Here is a 24,530-nt window from a genome sequence, read left to right as displayed (position 1 = left end):
GACAAGTGCCTGGATTAGGACCTGCGCTGCTTCCTGTGTGAGGCAGGGTCGTACTCTGCGGATGTTGTAGAGCATGAACCTACAAGAACGGGCCACCGCCTTGATGTTAGTTGAGAACGACAGGGTGTTGTCCAGGATCACGCCAAGGTTCTTAGCGCTCTGGGAGGAGGACACAATGGAGTTGTCAACCGTGATGGCGAGATCATGGAATGGGCAGTCCTTCCCCGGGAAGAAGAGCAGCTCCGTCTTGCCGAGGTTCAGCTTGAGGTGGTGATCCGTCATCCACACTGATATGTCTGCCAGACATGCAGAGATGCGTTTCGCCACCTGGTCATCAGAAGGGGGAAAGGAGAAGATTAATTGTGTGTCGTCTGCATAGCAATGATAGGAGAGACCATGTGAGGTTATGACAGAGCCAAGTGACTTGGTGTATAGCGAGAATAGGAGAGGGCCTAGAACAGAGCCCTGGGGGACGCCAGTGGTGAGAGCGCGTGGTGAGGAGACAGATTCTCGCCATGCCACCTGGTAGGAGCGACCTGTCAGGTAGGACGCAATCCAAGCGTGGGCCGCGCCGGAGATGCCCAACTCGGAGAGGGTGGAGAGGAGGATCTGATGGTTCACAGTATCGAAGGCAGCCGATAGGTCTAGAAGGATGAGAGCAGAGGAGAGAGAGTTAGCTTTAGCAGTGCGGAGGGCCTCCGTGATACAGAGAAGAGCAGTCTCAGTTGAATGACTAGTCTTGAAACCTGACTGATTTGGATCAAGAAGGTCATTCTGAGAGAGATAGCGGGAGAGCTGGCCAAGGACAGCACGTTCAAGAGTTTTGGAGAGAAAAGAAAGAAGGGATACTGGTCTGTAGTTGTTGACATCGGAGGGATCGAGTGTAGGTTTTTTCAGAAGGGGTGCAACTCTCGCTCTCTTGAAGACAGAAGGGACGTAGCCAGCGGTCAGGGATGAGTTGATGAGCGAGGTGAGGTAAGGGAGAAGGTCTCCGGAAATGGTCTGGAGAAGAGAGGAGGGAATAGGGTCAAGCGGGCAGGTTGTTGGGCGGCCGGCCGTCACAAGACGCGAGATTTCATCTGGAGAGAGAGGGGAGAAAGAGGTCAGAGCACAGGGTAGGGCAGTGTGAGCAGAACCAGCGGTGTCGTTTGACTTAGCAAACGAGGATCGGATGTCGTCGACCTTCTTTTCAAAATGGTTGACGAAGTCATCTGCAGAGAGGGAGGAGGATTCAGGAGGGAGGAGAAGGTGGCAAAGAGCTTCCTAGGGTTAGAGGCAGATGCTTGGAATTTAGAGTGGTAGAAAGTGGCTTTAGCAGCAGAGACAGAAGAGGAAAATGTAGAGAGGAGGGAGTGAAAGGATGCCAGGTCCGCAGGGAGGCGAGTTTTCCTCCATTTCCGCTCGGCTGCCCGGAGCCCTGTTCTGTGAGCTCGCAATGAGTCGTCGAGCCACGGAGCAGGAGGGGAGGACCGAGCCGGCCTGGAGGATAGGGGACATAGAGAATCAAGGGATGCAGAAAGGGAGGAGAGGACGGTTGAGGAGGCAGAATCAGGAGATAGGTTGGAGAAGGTTTGAGCAGAGGGAAGAGATGATAGGATGGAAGAGGAGAGAGTAGCGGGGAGAGAGAGCGAAGATTGGGACGGCGCGATACCATCCGAGTAGGGGCAGTGTGGGAAGTGTTGGATGAGAGCAAGAGGAAAAGGATACAAGGTAGTGGTCGGAGACTTGGAGGGGAGTTGCAGTGAGGTTAGTGGAAGAACAGCATCTAGTAAAGATGAGGTCGAGCGTATTGCCTGCCTTGTGAGTAGAGGGGGAAGGTGAGAGGGTGAGGTCAAAAGAGGAGAGGAGTGGAAAGAAGGAGGCAGAGAGGAATGAGTCAAAGGTAGACGTGGGGAGGTTAAAGTCGCCCAGAACTGTGAGAGGTGAGCCGTCCTCAGGAAAGGAGCTTATCAAGGCATCAAGCTCATTGATGAACTCTCCGAGGGAACCTGGAGGGCGATAAATGATAAGGATGTTAAGCTTGAAAAGGCTGGTAACTGTGACAGCATGGAATTCAAAGGAGGCGATAGACAGATGGGTAAGGGGAGAAAGAGAGAATGACCACTTGGGAGAGATGAGGATCCGGTGCCACCACCCCGCTGACCAGAAGCTCTCGGGGTGTGCGAGAACACGTGGGTGGACGAAGAGAGAGCAGTAGGAGTAGCAGTGTTATCTGTGGTGATCCATGTTTCCGTCAGTGCCAAGAAGTCGAGGGACTGGAGGGAGGCATAGGCTGAGATGAACTCTGCCTTGTTGGCCGCAGATCGGCAGTTCCAGAGGCTACCGGAGACCTGGAACTCCACGTGGGTCGTGCGCGCTGGGACCACCAGATTAGAGTGGCCGCGGCCACGCGGTGTGGAGCGTTTGTATGGTCTGTGCAGAGAGGAGAGAACAGGGATAGACAGACACATAGTTGACAGGCTACAGAAGAGGCTACGCTAATGCAAAGGAGATTGGAATGACAAGTGGACTACACGTCTCGAATGTTCAGAAAGTTAAGCTTACGTAGCAGGAATCTTATTGACTAAAATAATTCAAATGATACAGTACTGCTGAAGTAGGCTAGCTGGCAGTGGCTGCGTTGTTGTTGTTCTATCTCTCTATAGTGCTGTTTCTTGTATTATGGTCTCTTGTTTCATTTCATCATATTTGATGGTCCAACCTCATTCTGTCCCCTATAAAAATAGCCCACATTAACATATGTAGCCTAAGGAACAAGGTTCATTAAATCGATATCTTGCCAGTAAGAGATGACATCCATATTGTGACTATCTCTGAAACTCACTTAGAAACTACTGATAATACCTACAGTGGTAGCGATACTTGGTTATAACATCTACAGAAAATATAGAAATGCCAATGGGGGCAGTGTTGCGGTCTATATTCCTAGCCACATTACTGTAAAGCTTAGAGAGGAGCTCATGTTAAATACTGTTGAAGTAATAGGGCTACATGTTAATCTGCCTCACCTAAAGACCATTCTTGTAGGAAGCTGCTATAGACCACCAAGTGCTAACAGTCAGTATCTGGATAACACGCAAAACATCAGTCTCAATGTCAACAGTGAAGAGGCATCTCCGGGATGCTGGCCTTCGAGGCAGAGTTTCTCTGTCCAGTGTCTGTTATTTTGCCCATCTTAATCTTTTCTTTTAATTGGCCAGTCTGAGATATGGCTTTTTCTTTGCAACTCTAAAAGTACAGCATGCCGGAGTCGCCTCTTCACAGTTGATGTTGAGACTGGTGTTTTGTGGGTACTATTTAATGAAGCTGCCAGTTGAGGACTTGTGAGGCATCTGTTTCTCAAACTAGAAACTCTAATGTACTTGTCCTCTTGCTCAGTTTTGCACTGGGCCTCCCACTCTTTCTATTCTGGTTAGAGCCAGTTTGCGCTGTTCTGTGAAGGAAGTAGTAAACCGCGTTGTATGAGATCTTCAGTTTCTTGGCAATTTCTCACATGGAATAGCCTTCAAGAATAGACTGATGAATTTCAGAAGGAAGGTCTTTGCTTCTGGACATTTTGAGCCTGTAATTGAACCCACAAATGTTGATGCTCCAAATACTCAACTAGTCTAAAGAAGGTCAGTTGTATTGCTTTTTTAATCAGAACAGCAGTTTTCAGCTGTGCTAACATAATTGCAAAAGGGTTTTCTAATGATCAATTAGTCTTTTAAAATGATAAACTTGGATTAGCTAACACAACATGCCATTGGAACACAGGTGTGATGGTTGCTGAAAATGGGCTTCTGTACGCCTATGTAGATATTCCATTTAAAAAATCTGCCATTTCCAGCTACAATAGTAATTTACAATGAATTTGATGTTATTTTAATGGACAAAATGCTTTTCTTTCAAAACAAGAACATTTCTAAGTGGCCCCAAACTTTTGAATGGTTGTGTCATAGAGAGGTAGGAATAGTTCTACCTCTCCTTGGTCAGCATGCTGCACACAGCACAGTTTGATTAAGCTACTGATATTGCCAGGGGTTGTTCTGAATGCAAAATGACTCTCCATGAAAAATGACATCAACACTCAGATCGAGACCAACCACAACACTGCACTGACCCTGGCCTGCCAACGTGGAGCAAATAAAGATGACGAGCTTAGGGCAAGGATTTCTTTCCAGAGAGACATCAGGGATTGTAACATACTATGTTTCACGGAAACATGGCTCTCTCGGGATTTACTGTCTGAGTCCGTCCAGCCAGTCGGTTTCTCAGTATATCACACAGTAAGGAATAAATATCTCTCCGGGAAGAAAAAGGGTGTTTCATGATTAACGACTCATGGTGTGATTGTGATAACATACAGGAACTAAAGTCCTTTTGTTCACCCAACCTAGAATAGTTCAATCAAATGCCGACCATATTATGTCTCAAGAGAATTATCTTTGTTTATAGTCACAGCTGTGTATATCGCCCTCAAGCCAATACCCCGACGGCCCTCAAAGGACTTTATGCAAACTGGAAACCACATATCCTGAGGCCGCATTTATTGTAGCTAGGAATTTTAACAAAGCAAATTTGAGAAAAAGGCTGCGGAAGTTCTATCAACACATTGACTGTAGTACTCGCGCTGCTTAAACACTCGACCACTGCTACTTTAACTTCCGCAATGCATACAAGGCCCTCCCCCGCCCTCCTTTCGTCAAATCTGACTGCGACTCATTTTGCTCCTCCCTTCCTATAGGCAGAAACTCAAACAGGAAGTACCCGTGCTAAGGACTATTCAACGCTGGTCTGACCAATCAGATTCCACACTTCAAGATTATTTTGATCACGCAGACTGAGATATGTTCTCGATCACAAGATGGCGCCGACAGAGATGGTCACCTGGATTCACATCCTTAGGAAACTATGCAGTATTTTGTTTTTTAATGTATTATTTCTTACATTGTTATCCCAGGAAATCTTAAGTCTTATTACATACAAATGGGAAGAACTATTGACAGAGAACACAGGTATAAATACACAAGGGATAATGGGGAAGATGGGCGACACCTGCCTGGTGGGGGGTGGAGACAAGCACAAAGACAGGTGAAAACGATCAGGGTGTGACAGTCGGGCTGTATCACCGCCTGGTACGGCAACTGTACTGCCCACAACCGTCTACCCAATGCATCACCGGGGACAAACTACCTGCACTCCAGGACATCTTCAGCACCTGATGTCACAGGAAGGCCAAAACGTTCATCAAGGACAACAACCACCCGAGCCACTGCCTGTTCAGCCCGCTTACCATCCAGAAGGCGAGAGACTGAAAAACAGCTTCTATCTCAAGGTCATCAGACTGTTAAATAGCCATCACTAGCATATTAGAGGCTGCTGCCTATATACATAGACTTGAAATCGCTGGCCACTTTAATAAATGGAATGCTAGTCACTTTAATAATGTTTACATATTTTGCAATACTCATCTCATATGTACACTACCGTACAAAAGTTTTGGGTCACTTAGAAATGTCTTTGTTTTTGAAAGAAAAGCACATTTTTTGTCCATTAACCTCTCTCAACCACCCATCCCGGATCCGGTAAAATTGTCATCAGCAACGCTGAATAGCATAGCGCCACTGTCAAATAATATTACTAGAAAATATTTATATTCATGAAATCACAAGTGAAATATAGTGAAACACAGCTTACCCTTTTGTTAATCACCCTGTCATCTCAGATTTTGAAATGATGCTTTACAGCCAAAGCAAGACAAGCATTTGTGTATGTTTATCAATAGCCTAGCATAGCATTATGTCCAGCTAGCAGCAGGCAGCTTGGTCACGAAAATCAGAAAAGCAATCAAATTAAATCGTTTACCTTTGATGAGCTTCGGATCTTTTCACTCATGAGACTACCCAGTTAGAGAGCAAATGTTCATTTGGTTCCATAAAGATTATTTTTTTATAGCCAAAATACCTCTGTTTGTTCTTCACGGTTTGTTGAGAAATCCACCGGAAATTGCGGTCATGACAATGCCGAAAAATATTCCAAATTAGATCCATAATATCAACAGAAACATGGCAAACGTTTTTTATAATCAATCCTCAATGTGTTTTTCAAATATCTATTCGATAATATATCAACCGGGACAATTTGTTTTTCAGTAGGACCGATTGGAATAATGGCTACCTCTGTATTTTACGCGAAAATCTCTCTGGGAGCATCAGGTGACCACTTGCGCAATATAGCCGCTTATGGGTATTCTTCAACATAAATGCGTAAAACTACGTCACAATGCTGTAGACCCCTTGGGGAATACGGAGAAAAAGTCATCTGGTTGATAGCCCATTCACTGCTCAATAGGGACGCATTGGAACGCAGGGCTTTCAAAACATGAGGCACTTCCGGATTGGATTTTTCTTAGGCTTTCGCCTGCAACATCAGTTCTGTTATACTAACAGACAATATTTTTACAGTTTTGGATACTTTAGAGTGTTTTCTATCCTAAGCTGTCAATTATATGCATATTCTAGCATCTTGTCCTGACAAAATATCCCGTTTACTACGGGCACGTTATTTTTCCAAAAATGAAAATACTGCCCCCTAGTCACAAAAGGTTTAATCTAACTGCCTGTATCTCAGCCCCAGAGGCAAGGATATGCATATTCTTGGTATGATTTGAATGGAAACCTTCTGAAGTTTGTGGAAATGTTAATTTAATGTAGGAGAATTTAACACAGTAGATCTTGTCGTGGAAATGTCCTCTATTTAACAAATCATGAGATCAAACCACACACAAGTCAGAGTTAGTTGTCAAAGTCCATCTTTAATTATATGAGCTCTATCACAACCCTATGACTCTCAGATCAATTCAGTGTCTATCAATGAATTCTCTGAGAGTCCCTTCAACATTTCAACTGAGGTCCTTTATAGCAAAGACACACACAGGATAAGACAGCATCGGCATAATTCATCGTTCAGCTTTGTCTCCTTTCTCAAACTCTGAACCATAAACCAATACTCCATATCAACAGGCATATATCAAATCCATCCTATCTTGACAAGATCACAGAGACACACTGACTGGCACACAGACATTGTGGAGCCAAGAGATACACGCTTGACCTCTCCCCTCTCTCCGGCCCAAACAACTTAGTCTTGACATAGAACAGATACTGCAACCCCGCCACAGTATTATACAAAAATAACATTCTGATGAGAAGTAACTTACAAACATATGATGAAACAGTGCAAATAACTATATACAACATATCAAAAAGCAATTCTAACACACAAAAATGTAAATAAAAAACAGGGGTAGTGTAACGATCTGGGTGTCGTGGGTGTGAAGTCAGGCGCAGGAAACAGAGAGTTCAAGGTAGTGCTCTTTAATGCACACACGGCAAACATAGGCCACCCCACGAAACACTGGGCGCTAAAAAACAAATGCCCCAAGCACGGGGACTAAAACAGTCCAGCAAAAACCCACGAACAGTAACAAACACGTTCAACTCCAACATACACAAATGTTACACAAACAATCCCGCACAAAGAAACAGGCGGGCCCGGCTGACTAATAAAGCCCAACTAATCACCAGAATCCATAACAGGTGTAACCAATAAACAGACAAGGAGGGGGAGGAAAGAATCAGTGGCAGCTAGTAGGCCGGCAACGACAACCGCCGAGCGCCACCCGAACGGGAAGGGGAGCCACCTTCGGTAGGAGTCGTGACAGGTAGACCCTTTGGAAGTCCTCTACACAATATTTTGCTGCCTGTGCCATGTCCCATAGCAGTTTCTTTCTGATGTAAAGCAGAGGCAAACTGAACAAGTGGTGCAGGTGATGGGGGACTTCATGCGACACAGAACACAACGACGCCTACATGCTGTGCCCTTTTGGCCCTGAGGCACAGTCATGCCTGCAGCAATGAACTGTGGCATATGAACACCACTGGAGGCAGGAGTAGAGCTGGCAGAGGTAGAGGGGGCAGAATGTGATGCAGTGGACTTTTTGCTATAGCAAGCAAGCTCCCGGATGAGCAGCTCCCTGAAGGCTAGCTGTGAGATGGGGGGCTGTCCACAGCTCTTCGCCATTTCCTTCTGCAGGATGAAGGAATTCACCACAGCAATGTCAATGAAATGGTAAAACAATGTCTTGTACCATTTCTTTGTCTTATGTAGAACATTGTAGTACCCTATCAGTGCGTCTGATAGGTCTACACCTCCCATGCTCTTGTTGTAGTCCTTGATAGCTGCAGGAATGGGGACATTTTTGGTGGTACACCCGCTTCAGTGGGGGTATGGGCACCTTGGCACCAGGGGCTCCCAGTCGGAGTCGCTATCACTGTGAAAGAAAACATAAAAAAATATATTTGTATTGTATGAGCCTTTTATCATCACATAAAATAAACAGATATGTATTTTATAGAGCAGAGGGACCAGTCACTAAGGTGAAGTGCTGTTCCATTCAACTCCGGCCATTGTTGTGGGCCTGCCCTCCCCCCAACAGCATCCAATGGCAATTTCATATGGAAATGTGGAGGAGTAGCAGGCGCAGTGGGCATGTGTGTGTTTGCTGTTCTACTCCATTCCATTTGAATAAAAAGTTGAAAATATATATATCTGACATGGAATATATATATATGTATACAGTGGGGAGAACAAGTATTTGATATACTGCCGATTTTGCAGGTTTTCCGGCTCTCACAGAGTTTGTTTTTCTTTAAGAAACCCTCCTGTTCTCCACTCATTACCTGTATTAACTGCATCTGTTTGAACTCGTTACCTGTATAAAAGACACCTGTCCATCAAACAGACTCCAACCTCTCCACAATGGCCAAGACCAGAGAGCTGTGTAAGGACATCAGGGTTAATATTGTAGACCTGCACAAGGCTGGGATGGGCTACAGGACAATAGGCAAGCAGCTTGGTAAGAAGGCAACAACTGTTGGCGCAATTATTAGAAAATGGAAGAAGTTCAAGATGACGGTCAATCACCCTCGGTCTGGGGCTCCATGCAAAATCTCACCTCGTGGGGCATCAATGATCATGAGGAAGGTGAGGGATCAGGCCAGAACTACACGGCAGGACCCGGTAAATGATCTGAAGAGAGCTGGGACCACAGCCTCAAAGAAAACCATTAGTAACACACTACGCCGTCATGGATTACAATCCTACAGCGCACGCAAGGTCTCCCTGCTCAAGCCAGCGCATGTCCAGGCCCGTCTGAAGTTTGCCAATGACCATCTGGATGATCCAGAGGAGGAATGGGAGAAGGTCATGTGGTCCAATGAGACAAAAATTGAGATTTTTGGTCTAAACTCCACTCGCCGTGTTTGGAGGCAGAAGAAGGATGAGTACAACCCCAAGAACACCATCCCAACCGTGAAGCATGGAGGTGGAAACATCATTCTTTTGGGATGCTTTTCTGCAAAGGGGACAGGACGACTGCACCATATTGAGGGGAGGATGGATGGGGCCATGTATCGCGAGATCTTGGCCAACAACCTCCTTCCCTCAGTAAGAGCATTGAAGATGGGTCGTGACTGGGTCTCCTATATATTTTTTATTTATTTGTATTTATTTTATTTCACCTTTATTTAACCAGGTAGGCAAGTTGAGAACAAGTTCTCATTTACAATTGCGACCTGGACAAGATAAAGCAAAGCAGTTCGACACATACAACGACACAGAGTTACACATGGAGTAAAACAAACATACAGTCAATAATACAGTACAATCAAGTCTATATACGATGTGAGAAAATGAGGTGAGTTAAGGGAGGTAAAGGCAAAAAAAGGCCATGGTGGCAAAGTAAATACAATATAGCAAGTAAAACACTGGAATGGTAGATTTGCAGTGGAAGAATGTGCAAAGTAGAAATAAAGATAATGGGGTGCAAAGGAGCAAAATAAATAAATTAATTAAATACAGTAGGGAAAGAGGTAGTTGTTGGGGCTAAATTATAGGTGGGCTATGTACAGGTGCAGTAAGCTGTGAGCTGCTCTGACAGTTGGTGCTTAAAGCTAGTGAGGGAGATAAGTGTTTCCAGTTTCAGAGATTTTTGTAGTTCGTTCCAGCCATTTGCAGCAGAGAACTGGAAGGAGACAAACAACACACACACACACACACACATGTTATGGGTCGTACAAATACATACACACACGCACACTATAGCCAATGTGTACTTTACACATTTCATCACACATTTCATTGCAAAATAAATATACATATATTTTTTAAAATTGTATTTATATTTCATAAAACAGCATTAGCACTTACCAGTCCAGAAGTACGTCCTGTCTTTGCAGAAACAGCTCCTTAATGTTTGAATCATTACTGTGTTCACTCAAAGATTCCTCAATCAAAAAATCTGTTTCACTTTCCCGATCAATCTCTTCTCGAATCTGGTGCAAATCTGTATACTTAGACTTGGACTTCGCTTTTCCTGATTTATTAGCCATGATGGTCTTCAATGAAATTGTTGAAAAAACACTTTCCAAAAACACTTTCCAAAACACTGCTGTGCGTAACAAGCGTGACTGCAACTAGTCTGATGGTCAATGGCGAGAATGAAGTTCGTTACGCGTGCGTTTACAAACAAGGGATGGTGGTCCAACCCATAACCATCACATACTGGCGTTTACCTCAGCTCATTGGCTATCTACCCAGCTAGATTTCAAGAAGATCAGTGGTCTTTGGGCAGAAATACAGTCAATCAATGAATCTTCGCTAATATTATTGGTGCGCAATGAGGTCTTTGCTCATTGTCTTCAAATCAGTGCACTTCGGCCAGTACTCACCGCATCCAGAGGATTGAAATGAAACCAACTATGACTATATAAACGATTGTTTAGTGTGTGTAATTACGTTGAATGCTCCGTCAAAAGTTGATAGAGATGGCATTCACGACACAACCGGTTTACAAAATGTTTCGTTTTAGGCTATAAAAATGGATTTTATCAAAGAAAACGGCGCTTCATTTGATCACTGGGACCCTCAGGAAGAGAAATAAGAGCAAGATATCAGAATGCAAGTCATAATTTTACCTTCAGGTGTGAATGTGTCAAAACTGTCATGGCGGAAAATGTTTGTTGTTGTTGATCGCTCTTCTCAAACAAAAGCATTGCATTTGTTCTCTGTAATAGCTATTTTAAATCGGAAAACGTAGTTTGATTACCAAGATTCTAATATTTTGAAGGATGTAAGACACTTGCATTTTCAAGAATGTTTAATGTTGTATTTGTATTTTTTTAGTTAGTCACTCTGAAATTTCCCCGGATGTTGATCCCTGTACGGGGATCGCAGCCATAAAAGGTTTAAAATAACATACAATTGATCAGAAATACAGTGTACTGTAGACATTGTTAATGTTGTAAATGACTATTGTAGCTGGAAACGGCAGAATTTTTTATGGAATATCTCCATAGGCGTACAGAGGCCCATTATCAGCAACCATCACTCCTGTGTTCCAAATATATTTCTTCTGAAACTCAGTTTATTTTTGTTCTGAGAAATTATAGCTATTCCATGCGAGAAATTGCCCCAAAAATGTAAGATCTCGTACAACGCTGTGTACTACTCCCTTCACAGAACAGCGCAAACTGGCCCTAACCAGAATAGAAAGAGCAGTGGGAGGCCCTGGTGCACAACTGAGCAAGAGGACAGGCACATTAGAGTGTCTAGTTTGAGAAACAGATGCCTCACAAGTCCTCAACTGGCAGCTTCATTAAATAGTACCCACACCAGTCTCAATGTCAACAGTGAAGAGGTGACTCCGGGATGCTGGCCTTCTGGAGGCCAGGTCATCTGATGCATCACTCCATCACTCTCCTTCTTGGTAAAATAACCCTTACACAGCCTGGGGGTGTGTTGGGTCATTGTCCTGTTGAAAAACAAATGCAAACCAGATGCAAACCAGATGGGAAGGCTTCTCGCTGCAGAATGCTGTGGTAGCCATGCTGGTTAAGTGTGCCTGGAATTACAAATAAATCATGACAGTGACACCAGCACACCTGGTTCTCCATGCTTCACAGTGTGGAGATGTGGAGATCATCCACTCACCCACTCTGCGTCTCACAAAGACAGCAATTTGAACCAAAAATCTCAATTTTGGACTCATCAGACCAAAGGACAGATTTTCACTGGTCTCATGTCTATTGCTCTTGTTTCTTTGCCCAAGCAAGTCTCTTCTTCTTATTGGTGTCCTTAGTAGTGGTTTCTTTGCAGAAATTTGACCATGAAGGCTTGTCTCCTCTGAACAGTTGATGTTAAGATGTGTCTGTTACTTGAACCCTGTGAAGAATTTATTTGGGCTGCAATTTCTGAGGCTGGTAACTCCAATTAACTTATCTTCTGCAGCAGAGGTAACTCTGGTTCTTCCATTCCTGTGGCGGTCCTCATGAGAGACAGTTTCATCATAGCGCTTGATGGTTTTTGCGACTGCACAAAGTTCTTGAAATGTTCTGGATCGATTGACCTTCATGTATTAAAGTAATGACGGACTGTCATTTCTCTTTGCTTATTTGAGCTGTTCTTGTCATAATATGGACTTGTTATATCTTCTGTATACCACCCTCTACCTTGTCACAGCACAACGGATTGGCTCAAACGCATTAAGAAAGAAAACAATTCCACAAACAAACTTTTAACAAGGCACACCTGTTAATTGAAATGCATTCCAGGTGACTACCCCATATAGCTGGTTGAGAGAAAATCAAGTGTTCAAAGCTGTCATCAAGGCAAAGGGTGGCTATTTGAAGAATCTCAAATACATTTTGATTTGATTAACACTTTTTTTGGTTGCTACATGATTCCATGTGTTATTTCATAGTTGTGATGTCTTCAATATTATTCTACAATGTAGAACATAGTCAAAATAAAGAAAAACCTTTGAATGAGTAGGTGTGCCCAAACTTTTGACTGGTTCTGTAATGTTGTGAAATTGTTAGACATTACTTGTTAGATATTACTGCACTGTCGGAGTTAGAAACCCAAGCATTTCGCTAAATCCGCAATAACATTTGCATACATCAAGTGTATGTGACCAATAAAATTGTATTTGATTTGAATTATAATCATATATTTTGTGTTTTTTTCTTGTTTTGTTGTAAACTGTTTCTATTTTGATATTGTATAATGCAACTGAATTGAAAACTATCAGGGGGGTGGATGGATAATATTAATATGCATTTGCATATGGACACTACTGGGGCGATTCTAATCTGGTGAAACACCTGCAGTATTGTTAGTTGCGGTCCAAACACCTAAAAGACACACCCTCGTTTTATGCCCTTGGGGGAATCCCTAATTTATGGCAGTCCAAATGATTAGCCAAGAAAGTAAGTTTGCAACGTAAGCCCATCAGCCCTCGTTTTTAGTCGAGTTTGCGAGTGTACAATTATGTTCACTCAGGGCCTGAAACTCCCCATAATTCAATTCACGACAATTTTACATCCACTAAGAAAAGTCAGCCAAAATGTAAAAACAAAAATGGAACAGTCAACATACAAGTGTAAGTAAAAACTAATATAAAAAGGTTAGAACTTGTGCAACTAATGCACATGACGGCACAAACACGTCTAGTAAATGTAATGTTTTGTTTTGTTAGCTTTTGGAAATTGTAACAATAAAATATTTTCCTTCTTCAGGAGTTCCAGCTAGGCAGGCTAACATCAGTTAGCCAATGCACATGACGGCACAAACACGTCTAGTAAAAGTAATGTTTTTGTTTGGTTAGCTTTTGGAAATTGTAGAAATAAAATATTTTCCTTCTTCAGGAGTTCCAGCTAGGCAGGCTAACATTAGTTAGCTAATTAATTTGATAGCTAACATACAGTAGTCGTATATTAATAATGATAATAATAATATAGTTAATATAAGTAGACATGCAATCATAAATGACTGTAGCGCATATAAAGCACCCACAAATTGCCGCTGGCTGAAAATACAATCATCCCGGGATTAATTAACGAGTAACGAATTTCCGGGCAAGTGCGGTCCATATAAAAATAATTCATTCCTCCCACGCCCTGCAAGTGAATACTCGTCAGACGTCATCAGAAGTGTCCACATCATTTGAGGGCTGAGGGAATAAGGGTGTGTTTTACGTGTATGCACTGTATTTGTATGGGGTTACCGTTTTTATTATCATTACACACTAATGCTGTATATGTGCTTTCGGAGTTATCGGAAGTTAGTTCCGACTGGGAAGTTTCACTTGAACGACCCTACATCATATATATATATATATATATATATTTGTTTAGCTAACCCTCAATTGTTTTATATCTGCATACAAGTCGGAATTTGCCTACAAGTGTGAAACAACCAGGACAATGTGCGAGTTGTGACGTTTTACCATAACTTTTCAACCAAATTAACAAATTCGTTTTTGACAGCTACAATAGGTCTATGGGTAATGTAGATAGTTTGAACATATTTTCAATGTTAAGCAAACTAGCTAATATTTATCAGCAACGTTGTTTGAAGAATCGTTCAGACCAAAAAGCACATGAATAAAACAGAGTCGTATTTTCAAAATCAAATAGGAGTCTCCGACGAGCACAGGAACACAGCATAACCATATGGAAAGGTGGTAATTACGAGTTGTGAAGTCGTAAATACAATTTAGATGCATACACATGCTTTGAACTCGTTGAAACGTGATTGACAAATGGCCAACAAGCTGATCAACCGTAAACTAAAAGTACAGCTATCAATCATGCTTGTAAACCAAATATAGTGTTAAACATAATAGATTCATTTTTATAAATAATGTTTAATTGTTACACTTAACTGACAAAAATTATATTATGGAGATAATTTCCTGAGGTGATATCAGAGTTCATCATGGGGAGAATTCGGAGTTCATGCCGCGTTGCATACAACTGGGAACTCTCCGACATCAGTGTGTTCAAAACAACTGGCAATTCCGGAAAAATGTTTCGAGCAGGATAAATTGTTTTGAACAGTCATCCTACTCGGAATTACAAGTCGGAAAACTCTGGAATCCTACACTTCTCCGATTTGAATATCGTTTTTGACCTCGTTTTTTCCCGAATCCCAGTTGTTATGAAAGCACCACTGGAGACGATGGGGTTTTCCCCCACTTGGTTATGAACGTAGTAGTTCCTTACAAAACTACAACTAATTTACCATAAATGCTGATGTACATATCTGGAGCCATATGATTTTGTATAGAGGGAAATAGTAAGTAAAAACCATGGTTCTAGTTTTCTTGAAGCGGATGTGGAGGCGGAAGTGGAGTATTGGTATATTATTGTTACATGGTAGTGATATGGTCGTTGCTAGTAAAATAAAGCTGGGAGATATATCAATATTTATATATATACAAACACATTATTTGAAAGTTAATAGCGTCGAGCAACATATGCATCTACTGAACAATTTTATACGAAATGTTTATCCTGAAAAATGTATATTCCAGAACTGTGCGAGCACACTAAAGAAAGGCACCATACGAAGTTATTCGCCAGCAAGCAGTCACAGCACAGTGTGGCTAGGCTAACTTAGCTAGCTAGGAAGTATCGTCGTTTTTAATGACAACAGCAACTAGAAAAGTACTCGGGTGACACGAAGCAAAAGAACCGTGTGCATGAGAATGGTTTAAATTAGCTCGGTGTCTGGTTTATTGTGGAGCAAATAACGTATGTTGCTGCATCGGGAATGTCGACCCTTCACCGCCACGGAACCCCACCGCCTGTTGTAATAGCGACGAGCTAGCTAACGTTCTCCTTCAATTGAATGGACGTCGCAGTGGACGTGGTTTGATCAACAATGTGCGCTAATTGCTAAGCTAACTGTTCAGGTTTCGATGTTGATGGTCACGAGCTACTCTTCGGATGAAGAGGGTGGCACTCATTTAGCCTGAAACTACTGAAGAACGTCATATTTAGATTGGATGACCACTAAGGCGCAACTTTAAATTGATAAAATTGCGAAATCTGGATGAAATAATGCATTTTCCTGGCACATGAAGATGTCACAACCAATGGATATTCAAAAGTGAAATCGCACATGATGGGAAATGTTTATTGGGTTAATATGGAGCTTAGAATAGTTATACATGACATTTTTTGGGGGCCGTTTTTATTTTGTTGCGGGATCATATGTCCACATTTTAAAAGGGGAGTGATGGCGCTTTTGACTGATGTCCTGCGCCCCAGGTAGTTCTCAGGCTTTCAGTTAACGTTGCTGTGGTGGGGTGGACGCCGCCTGGCTTGGCCCAGCAATTTCCTAAAATTGGAATAGGACTGGAAATGTATTTTTGATCTTTTACAGATTTGTCTTTGAGACGTCAACTCAACAATATTGTCATGTCGCCCAGCTGTTGGCATATCAAGACATTGTCTTCATTGAAATTATTTTTCTTGAGACTTAAACAAACATGAAGGAGAAGTTCCCGAAGCAACAATATGTGTGCTAATTGAAAGATAACCTAATCATGGACTGATGTCACTCACAGATGTCAACACAATAGATTTGAAACACAAGTACTATTGGCTTTTTAAAGAAAATATAATTTGTGATTTCATCATGTCTGATTTTGCTGAATTCGTACCCCCTCCCGAGTGCCCAGTTTTTGAGCCGAGTTGGGAAGATTTTTCGGATCCACTAGGATTTATAAACAAGATTCGACCTATTGCAGAGAGAACTGGCATCTGCAAAATTCGACCGCCAGAGGTAACCTCACTGTTTATGCTTTTGGAATATAACACATTGCTTACATTTTAATATTTACGCCTGCATTGGTTTGTGCCCTTGTCATCTATGGTATTTTTGGCCTAGCCCACGCACATTTTTTGTCGAGTAACGACATTTCTCGTTACATTTTTTATGTGTGGAGGTAAAATTTCTTGTCTGTTTATCAGTTTATTTGAACAATGATTTTGGATGTTTTATTCAGCTAAACAGTTAAAGTGAAGTCGTCATTTAAAACAGCGGCCTCAATTCCAGACTCCCGTCTGACTCTTTTTTTTGTGTGTTTGTTTTGTGTGTGTGTCTTCTGGACAGATCGCAACTGTTACATTCGGGATATCAAGTAACGTCCCACGAATTAGATGTCTAGATAATTTGTAAAACTATTAACAATTTGATATAACAATTCCTAGTTGCTTTTCATTTGATGGCCTAGATTTTCAAGTATTTGCTACATCATATGACTACAATATGAGCAATATCCATGTATGCAGCTGTGAAGCGTTTTATATATATATTTATTTATTTTCATGGTTTGGGATAGGCCTACAGTGACAGGAAGTTAAATTAGTACCCACATGCTCAACCTTTCATGTTTTATTGTTTGGCCTTGTGCAAATCAAATGTCTAATATTGGCCTTATTCTCTTTTATTCCCATTTCCCACACGGAACATTTGGGTGAATAGGCTAACCCTCTTAATTTGGTCAATTTTGCACCCACACTTAAACTTGACAGTTGCTTCTGGGAGTTTTTTTTTTATTGCACTGTGCTCCAGTATTATTTGTCATTTGGGGATAAGTCTGTGCCCATTTTAGAGCAATTAGACGACATTCTGGTATTGTTGGGTGGATTTTAGATTTTCATTTTATTTTTTACATCCAATTTCCTGGGCTGACGCTTTCCAAATCTGTATCCACACATCCCTATATTATTTATGTGAAAAGGGGATTTGAATAGTATTATGTAATGTTTATTTTGAAAAGTATTTTCTATTTTTGTTGTTGCTTTTACTTCCACATTACTCAGTCATATGAAAATCTGAACCAAAGTTGTTCATTTGGTTTCCATTGTTCTTTTGTCTTTTAGGACTGGACACCTCCTTTTGCCTGCGACGTGCGCAACTTCCGCTTTACTCCCAGAGTCCAGAGACTCAATGAATTGGAGGTAAGTATACTGCACATAGTTACAACACTGTGAAGGCTATATTGGAAATGCAGTTAGGTACCATGTATGTAGTCGTTATAAGGTATAGGCCTAAATAGGCAGTCATTGTACATAAGAATTTGTTCTTAACTGACTTGCCTAGTTAAATAAAAATAGTTATTGCCTAAGTAAGTAGTCAAAATAAGCTAGTTATTCAAATGAGTTTGTCAGTCATTCACTGATGTATGTTTTTTTGTATGTATGTTATTATATGTTATGTTTTGGTAGTCTGAATAAACATGTTTTTTTTGTTAGGTAACCTATACGTTGGTGTGGCTTGACAGTGCAGACCTTATGTGCATTGACTGCAGCTGCCGTCACATTTTTGGGGCAGCACTCTTGAATACAATGACTGAGTTAACAGCACTGGCTTGAATGGGTGGTAGGCCTAGGTCTACTTTAGGAAGGGTTTTAGGGTCAGAAAAGTTGTAGCTTAGCCTACATTAAGAGGTTAACTTCTCTGGGATATGTGGGACGTCGCCAACAGCCAGTGAAATTGCAGGTCACCAAATTCAAAACAACAGAAATCCCGTAATTAAAGTTCCTCAAACATACAAGTATTAAACACCATTTAAACAAACTTCTTGTAAATCCAGCCACAATGTCCGATTTCAAATGGGCTTTACGGCGAAAGCACATCAAACGATTATGTTAGGTTAGCACCTAGTCACAGAAAACCATACAGCCATTTTCCAGCCAAGGAGAGGGCTCACAAAAGTCAGAAATAGCGATCTTCATCAGATGGCACTCACAGGACTTCATGTTACACAATACATGTGTGTTTTGTTCGATAAAGGGAATCTTTATGTCCAAAAACTTAATTTGAAATTGGTGTGTTAAGTTCAAAAATGTATTGTCTCAAACAAACATCCAGTGACGGTGCAGAGAGCCACATCAAATGACTGAAATACTCATAATAAACATTGATAAAAGATACAAGTGTTATGCATGGAATTATAGATTAACCTCTCCTTAATGCAACCACTGTGTCAGATTTCAAAAAGGCTTTACGGCGAAAGCACACCTTGCGATTATGTTAGGTTAGCACTTAACCACAGAAAAACATAGACATTTTCCAAAGAAGGAGAGGTGTCAAAGTCAGAAATAGTGTTAGAAATATTCACTTAACTTTTTTTTGATCTTCATCTGGTGGCACTCCCAGGAATCCCAGTTCCACAATAAATCTTTGTTTTGTTGGATAAAGTCCATAATTTATGTCCAAATACCTCCTTTTTGTTAGCGCGTTTAGCCCAGTAATCCAAATGCTAATGCGTGATCTCTTAGTTCTGCCGAAAAGTTATAAAAAGTTACATTATAGTTTGAAGAAAGATGTCAAACGATGTATAGAATCAATCTTTAGCATGTTTTTATAATCTTCAATAATGTATCAACTGGACAATTCCTTTAGAAATGAAAAGGAACTTCTCACGGCCTCGCGCATGATTTGGCTCATGGCAATCTGCCAGACATCTGACTGAAACAGCTCTCATTCGCTCCCCCTTCATAGTAGAAGCCTGAAACAAGGTTCTAAAGACTGTTGACACCTAGTGGAAGCCTTAGGAAGTGCAATATGACCCCATAGACACTGTATATTCGATAGACAATCACTTCAAAAACGACAACTCAGATTTCCCACTTCCTGGTTGGATTTTTTGTCAGGTTTTTGCCTGCCATATGAGTTCTGTTATACTCAGACATCATTCAAACAGTTTTAGAAACTTCAGAGTGTTTTATATCCAAATCTACTATGCATATTCTATATATGCATATTCTAGCTTTTGGGCCTGTGTAGCAGGCAGTTTACTCTGGGCACCTTTTTATCCAAGCTACTCAATACTACTCAATACCAAGCTACTTTAACTTCCCAAAGAAGTTAAAGGATATCAGTCACTGGTTTTTGTAGGCTGTCTTTACTTTGATTTCTCCAAGGCTACAGCACCCAAAGGCACCTCTTTATATTCCTGTTTAGAGTTAAGCATGCCAGATTTCACTTGGAATTGACTTTCATGTGTTTGTTTGTACTAGAGGTCGACCGATTATGATTTTTCAATGCCGATACCGATTATTGGAGGATCAAAAAAACCGATACCGATTAATCGGACGATTTAAAAATATAATAAAAATAATATATATGTGTTTGTAATAATGACAATTACAACAATACTGAATTAACACTTATTTTAACTTAATATAATACATCAATAAAATCAATTTAGCCTCAAGTAGATAATGAAACATGTTCAATTTGGTTTAAATAATGCAAAAACAAAGTGTTGGAGAAGAATGTAAAAGTGCAATATGTGCTATGTAAGAAAGCTAACGTTTCAGTTCCTTGCTCAGAACATGAGATCATATGAAAGTTGGTGGTTCCTTTTAACATGAGTCTTCAATATTCCCAGGTAAGAAGTTTTAGGTTGTAATTATTATAGGACTATTTCCCTCTATACCATTTGTATTTCATTAACCTTTGACTATTGGATGTTCTTATAGGCACTTTAGTATTGCCAGTGTAACAGTATAGCTTCCGTCCCTCTCCTCGCTCCTCCCTGGGTTTGAACCAGCAACACAACGACAACAGCCACCACATCGAAGCGTCCCATGCAGAGCAAGGGAAACAACCACCCCAAGGCTCAGAGCGAGTGAAGTTTGAAATGCTATTAGTGCAAGCTAACTAGCCAGCCATTTCACTTCGGTCACTCCAGCCTCAACTCGGGAGTTGATAGGTTTGAATTCATAAACAGCGCAATGCTTGACGCACAACGAAGAGCTGCTGGCAAATCGCACGAAAGTGCTGTTTGAATGAATGTTTACGCGCCTGCTTCTGCCTACCACCGCTCAGTCAGATACTTAGATACTTGTATGCTTATATGCTCAGTCAGATTATATGCAACACAGGACATGCTAGATAATATCTAGTAATATCATCAACCATGTGTAGTTAACTAGTGATTTATGATTGATTGTTTTTATAAGATAAGTTTAATGCTAGCTAGCAACTTACCTTGGCTTATTGCATTTGCGTAACAGGCAATCTCCTTGTGGAGTGCAACGAGAGAGAGGCAGGTCGTTATTGCGTTGGACTAGTTAACTGTAAGGCTGCAAGATTGGATCCCCCCCGAGCTGACAAGGTGAAAATCTGTCATTCTGCCCCGAACAAGGCAGTTAACCCACCGTTCCTAGGCCGTCATTGAAAATAAGAATGTGTTCTTAGCTGACTTGCCTAGTTAAATAAAGATTAAATAAAGGTGTAAAAAAATTAAATAAAATCGGCGCCCAAAAATACCGATTTCCGATTGTTATGAAATCGGCCCTAATTAATCGGCCATTCCAATTAATCGGCCGACCTCTACTTTGTACCGTTCCCTCACCTCTCCCATTGCTTTCAGGCCCTCACTCGGGTCAAGCTCAACTTCCTGGATCAGATTGCCAAATTCTGGGAACTGCAGGGGTCCAGGCTGCGCTTCCCTCATGTGGAGAGGAAGATCCTCGATTTGTACCAGCTCAGCAAAGTAAGACCGGAGTCGGACCATTCACCTGAACAGTATACTGTTTTTAGAAACATGTGGTGTGTTTGTAAGTATGCTGTGATTTATTTATATCTTAGGAGTAAGTAGAGTTTGTTTTGGATTTTGTTTTAGGACAGCAGAGGTGCTAAGTGCTGGTGTACATTTGAATGTCTCGTTACTATTCTGAAAATATGCTTTTTGTGTGCGAGTCAACTATAACCATCTTACTAAAACACATTGTATTTCAGATTGTCTCCTCCGAGGGAGGCTTTGATACCGTGTGTAAGGAGAAGAGATGGTCCAAGGTGGGCAGCAGGATGGGTTTCCCCCCAGGGAAGGGTATGGGCTCTCTGCTGCGGTCCCACTTCGAGAGGATCCTCTACCCCTATGAGCTCTTCCAGTCTGGAGCCACGCTCACTGTAAGTGCTATTGGTCGACACATGCACACAATAACATTTAGGCTCTGGAGTGTGAGAAATGTTTTTGTGATGTCAATAGTGGTAGTAAATTGCATCAGCCCTCTATTGGCAAATGTTAGGTGTGGATCAGCATAGGTTTGTGCTATGTATTCACACTTCTACATTCTTACAACTCATGTCAATACCCTGTCATGTAGTTATTTCCTTTTGACCTTTGCCATGCTACATTCACATTTGTAACAGTGTTCTGTACAGAGGAGGCTGGTGGGAAGAGCTATAGGAGGACGGGCTCATTGTAACGGCTAGGACATAATCAATCCAGCCATTACAATAAGCCCATCCTCCTATACCTCCTCTCACCAGCCTCTTATGGTTCTGTATCACAACATGTAAGGGATAATTAACGAGGGGCTATGCGTTCTATGGAAAATAATGAACTATGTGGAAGGTGTGTTCCACAACGTGCTAGTGGAATGGAACTAACCTTCCACCGAGTTGCATTATTTTCCAGAGAAAGCATAGAGCCTCGAGTTGATTATCCCTTTCATTCCATGGTTATAATTTAACGCCTTTACTGCTTTAATAGCTAGCAAGTTGTAACTACAGCCATTGAATGCTACTGTGCACATATACCGTGCGTTATAGGGAATTATACAACGGGTGGGTCTAATGCTGATTGGTTAAATTCTCACTCCAGCCGGTGTCTATTCCACAAGTTACCACCGGCTAAATCTATGATATTAAAATCCCTTTTTACTCTGTTCCGTCTGACTGCGCAATCCACTGTCATCAGCCCAGCCAGGCAAATTATAAACTTGATCTCCACTATAAAAAGCATCTAGACATCCTCATTTCTTTTAGACTAACATTTAGTTTTCAACCTCTGAGATTAGCATAAACCTTGCTGTCTGTCTCTCTGACATTTGCAACATTGTTTCAATATTCAAATTCGATCTCCAGCTGTCCATAGTAATGAACGGTTAGGAGTCAGGACGAGACGGACAGGCAGGCAGGCAGCATTTCTCTGTCAGTCTACATCTTGAATCGGCTGGCATAAGTTTTGTGGATATATACAAAGAAATGTCAATAGGTAAAACAAAGTGCCGCTAGTTTGCAGTCTTTACAGTGTAAGAATATTCAAAGATAAATACACAACGCAGAGGACGAAATGACGACTATGTTTAACACATTACCCTTAGGCCTATTGTAGTTGTGGGAGAAATTTCAGAACAGGACTCAAAGCTACATGTGGCAAGTTCTCATTGGTCCGAATTGTCTATACATTGAGCCTGAAACTAGATATTTGACTATTGGCCCAATTTTACTGCAAGGATTTATAATTGGTCAACCACAGGCTAGGTTTGGGTTATAAACTACTCCTGTCTCTTTGTTCAGTGGAGAATGAACATCTACCATCTACAGAAAACAACTTATGCAAATGCAGCTACTGTTGTTTTTGACGTGACTGTAAGTTAGCCGAGTTGGTTAGCCACTAAACAAGGGATAAGAACGTTGCCACCCAGTATGGTGTTATGATGTGACTATCTTTAATGTGATGACTGTTATTTTATAAAACCAAGTAACTATGTTGAATAGTTACGTGTTTAAATTAATCATGTAATAATTAACTCATTAGCAATCTTCGGGCCCCATAGAAAGTTTGTTTAACTTCTCTAGGATAGGGGGCAGCATTCTGAATTTGATGAAAAGCATGCCCAAATTCAACTACCTGCTACTCATCCCCAGAAGATAAGATATGCATTTTGATTTGGACAGAGAACACTGATGTTTCTAAAACTGTTTGAATCATGTCTGTGAGTATAACATAACTTATTTAGCAAGCGAAACTCCTTTTCAATGGACTTTCATTGGGAATCCAGATTTCTAAGGGACCTTCTTGCAGTTCCTACCGCTTCCACTGGATGTCAACAGTCTTTAGAAATTGGTTGAGGTTTTTCCTTTGTGTAATGAAGTACGGCCATCCAGAACGGGGGTAACTTGTAGTGTACTGTTAGATAGAGACGCGTGACCAGAAAGCTAGCTACAGTTTGTTTTCCTCCTGTATTGAACACAGATCATTCAGTCTTCAATTGTATCGATTATTTACGTAAAAAACACCTAAAGTTGTATTACAAAAGTAGTTTGAAATGTTTTGCCAAAGTTTACAGGTAACTTTTGAGATATTTTGTAGTCATGTTGCGGAAGTTGGAACCAGTGTTTTTCTGGATCAAACGCGCCAAATAAATTGACGTTTTGGACTATATATCAATGGAATTTATTGAACAAAAGGACCATTTGTGATGTTTATGGGACATATTGGAGTGCCAACAAAGCTCGTCAAAGGTAAGGCATGAATTATATTTTTATTTCTGTATTTTGTGTCGCGGCTGCAGGGTTGAAATATGGTTTCTCTTTGTTTACTATGGTGCTATCCTCAGATAATGGCATAATTTGCGTTCGCTGAAAATCCTTTTTGAAATCTGACATGTTGGCTGCATTCACAACAAGAGTAGCTTTAATTTGGTATCTTGGAAGTGTGATTTCATGAAAGTTGGATTTTTATAGTAATTTATTTGAATTTGGCGCTCTGCATTTTCACTGGCTTGGCCAGGGGGGACGCTACCGTCCCACATATCCCAGAGAGGTTAATGAGTTAACGTTTCTCGAATGAATCAAGAATATATCAGAATATATCGTTATCCTACCAGTCA

General features: G+C 41.3%; 1 protein-coding gene across 11 annotated transcripts in view; it reads left to right on the top strand.

Moving 5' to 3' along the window:
* The first annotated feature begins 15,256 nt into the window (after window positions 1–15,256).
* The window catches only part of LOC115133259 (lysine-specific demethylase 5A-like), an 88,135-nt gene continuing 78,861 nt past the window's right edge, over window positions 15,257–24,530 (top strand). For 5 of the 11 annotated variants that reach the window (XM_065021771.1, XM_029666310.2, XM_065021770.1 and 2 more), the window contains exons 1-4: window positions 15,258–16,674; window positions 17,778–17,855; window positions 21,281–21,403; window positions 21,649–21,819. In XM_065021771.1, the coding sequence (XP_064877843.1) occupies window positions 16,444–16,674; window positions 17,778–17,855; window positions 21,281–21,403; window positions 21,649–21,819 (603 nt within the window). In that variant the 5' untranslated portion in view covers window positions 15,258–16,443. Of the gene's footprint in view, window positions 16,675–17,777; window positions 17,856–17,884; window positions 21,404–21,648; window positions 21,820–24,530 lie in introns of those variants that run through there. The other 6 variants (XM_065021775.1, XM_029666308.2, XM_029666309.2 and 3 more) reach the window with 4 other exon arrangements.

The sequence above is a fragment of the Oncorhynchus nerka genome, linkage group LG8 (assembly GCF_034236695.1).
Source record: "Oncorhynchus nerka isolate Pitt River linkage group LG8, Oner_Uvic_2.0, whole genome shotgun sequence".
NCBI lineage: Eukaryota > Metazoa > Chordata > Actinopteri > Salmoniformes > Salmonidae > Oncorhynchus > Oncorhynchus nerka.
This window is presented reverse-complemented; position numbering and strand designations above follow the sequence as displayed.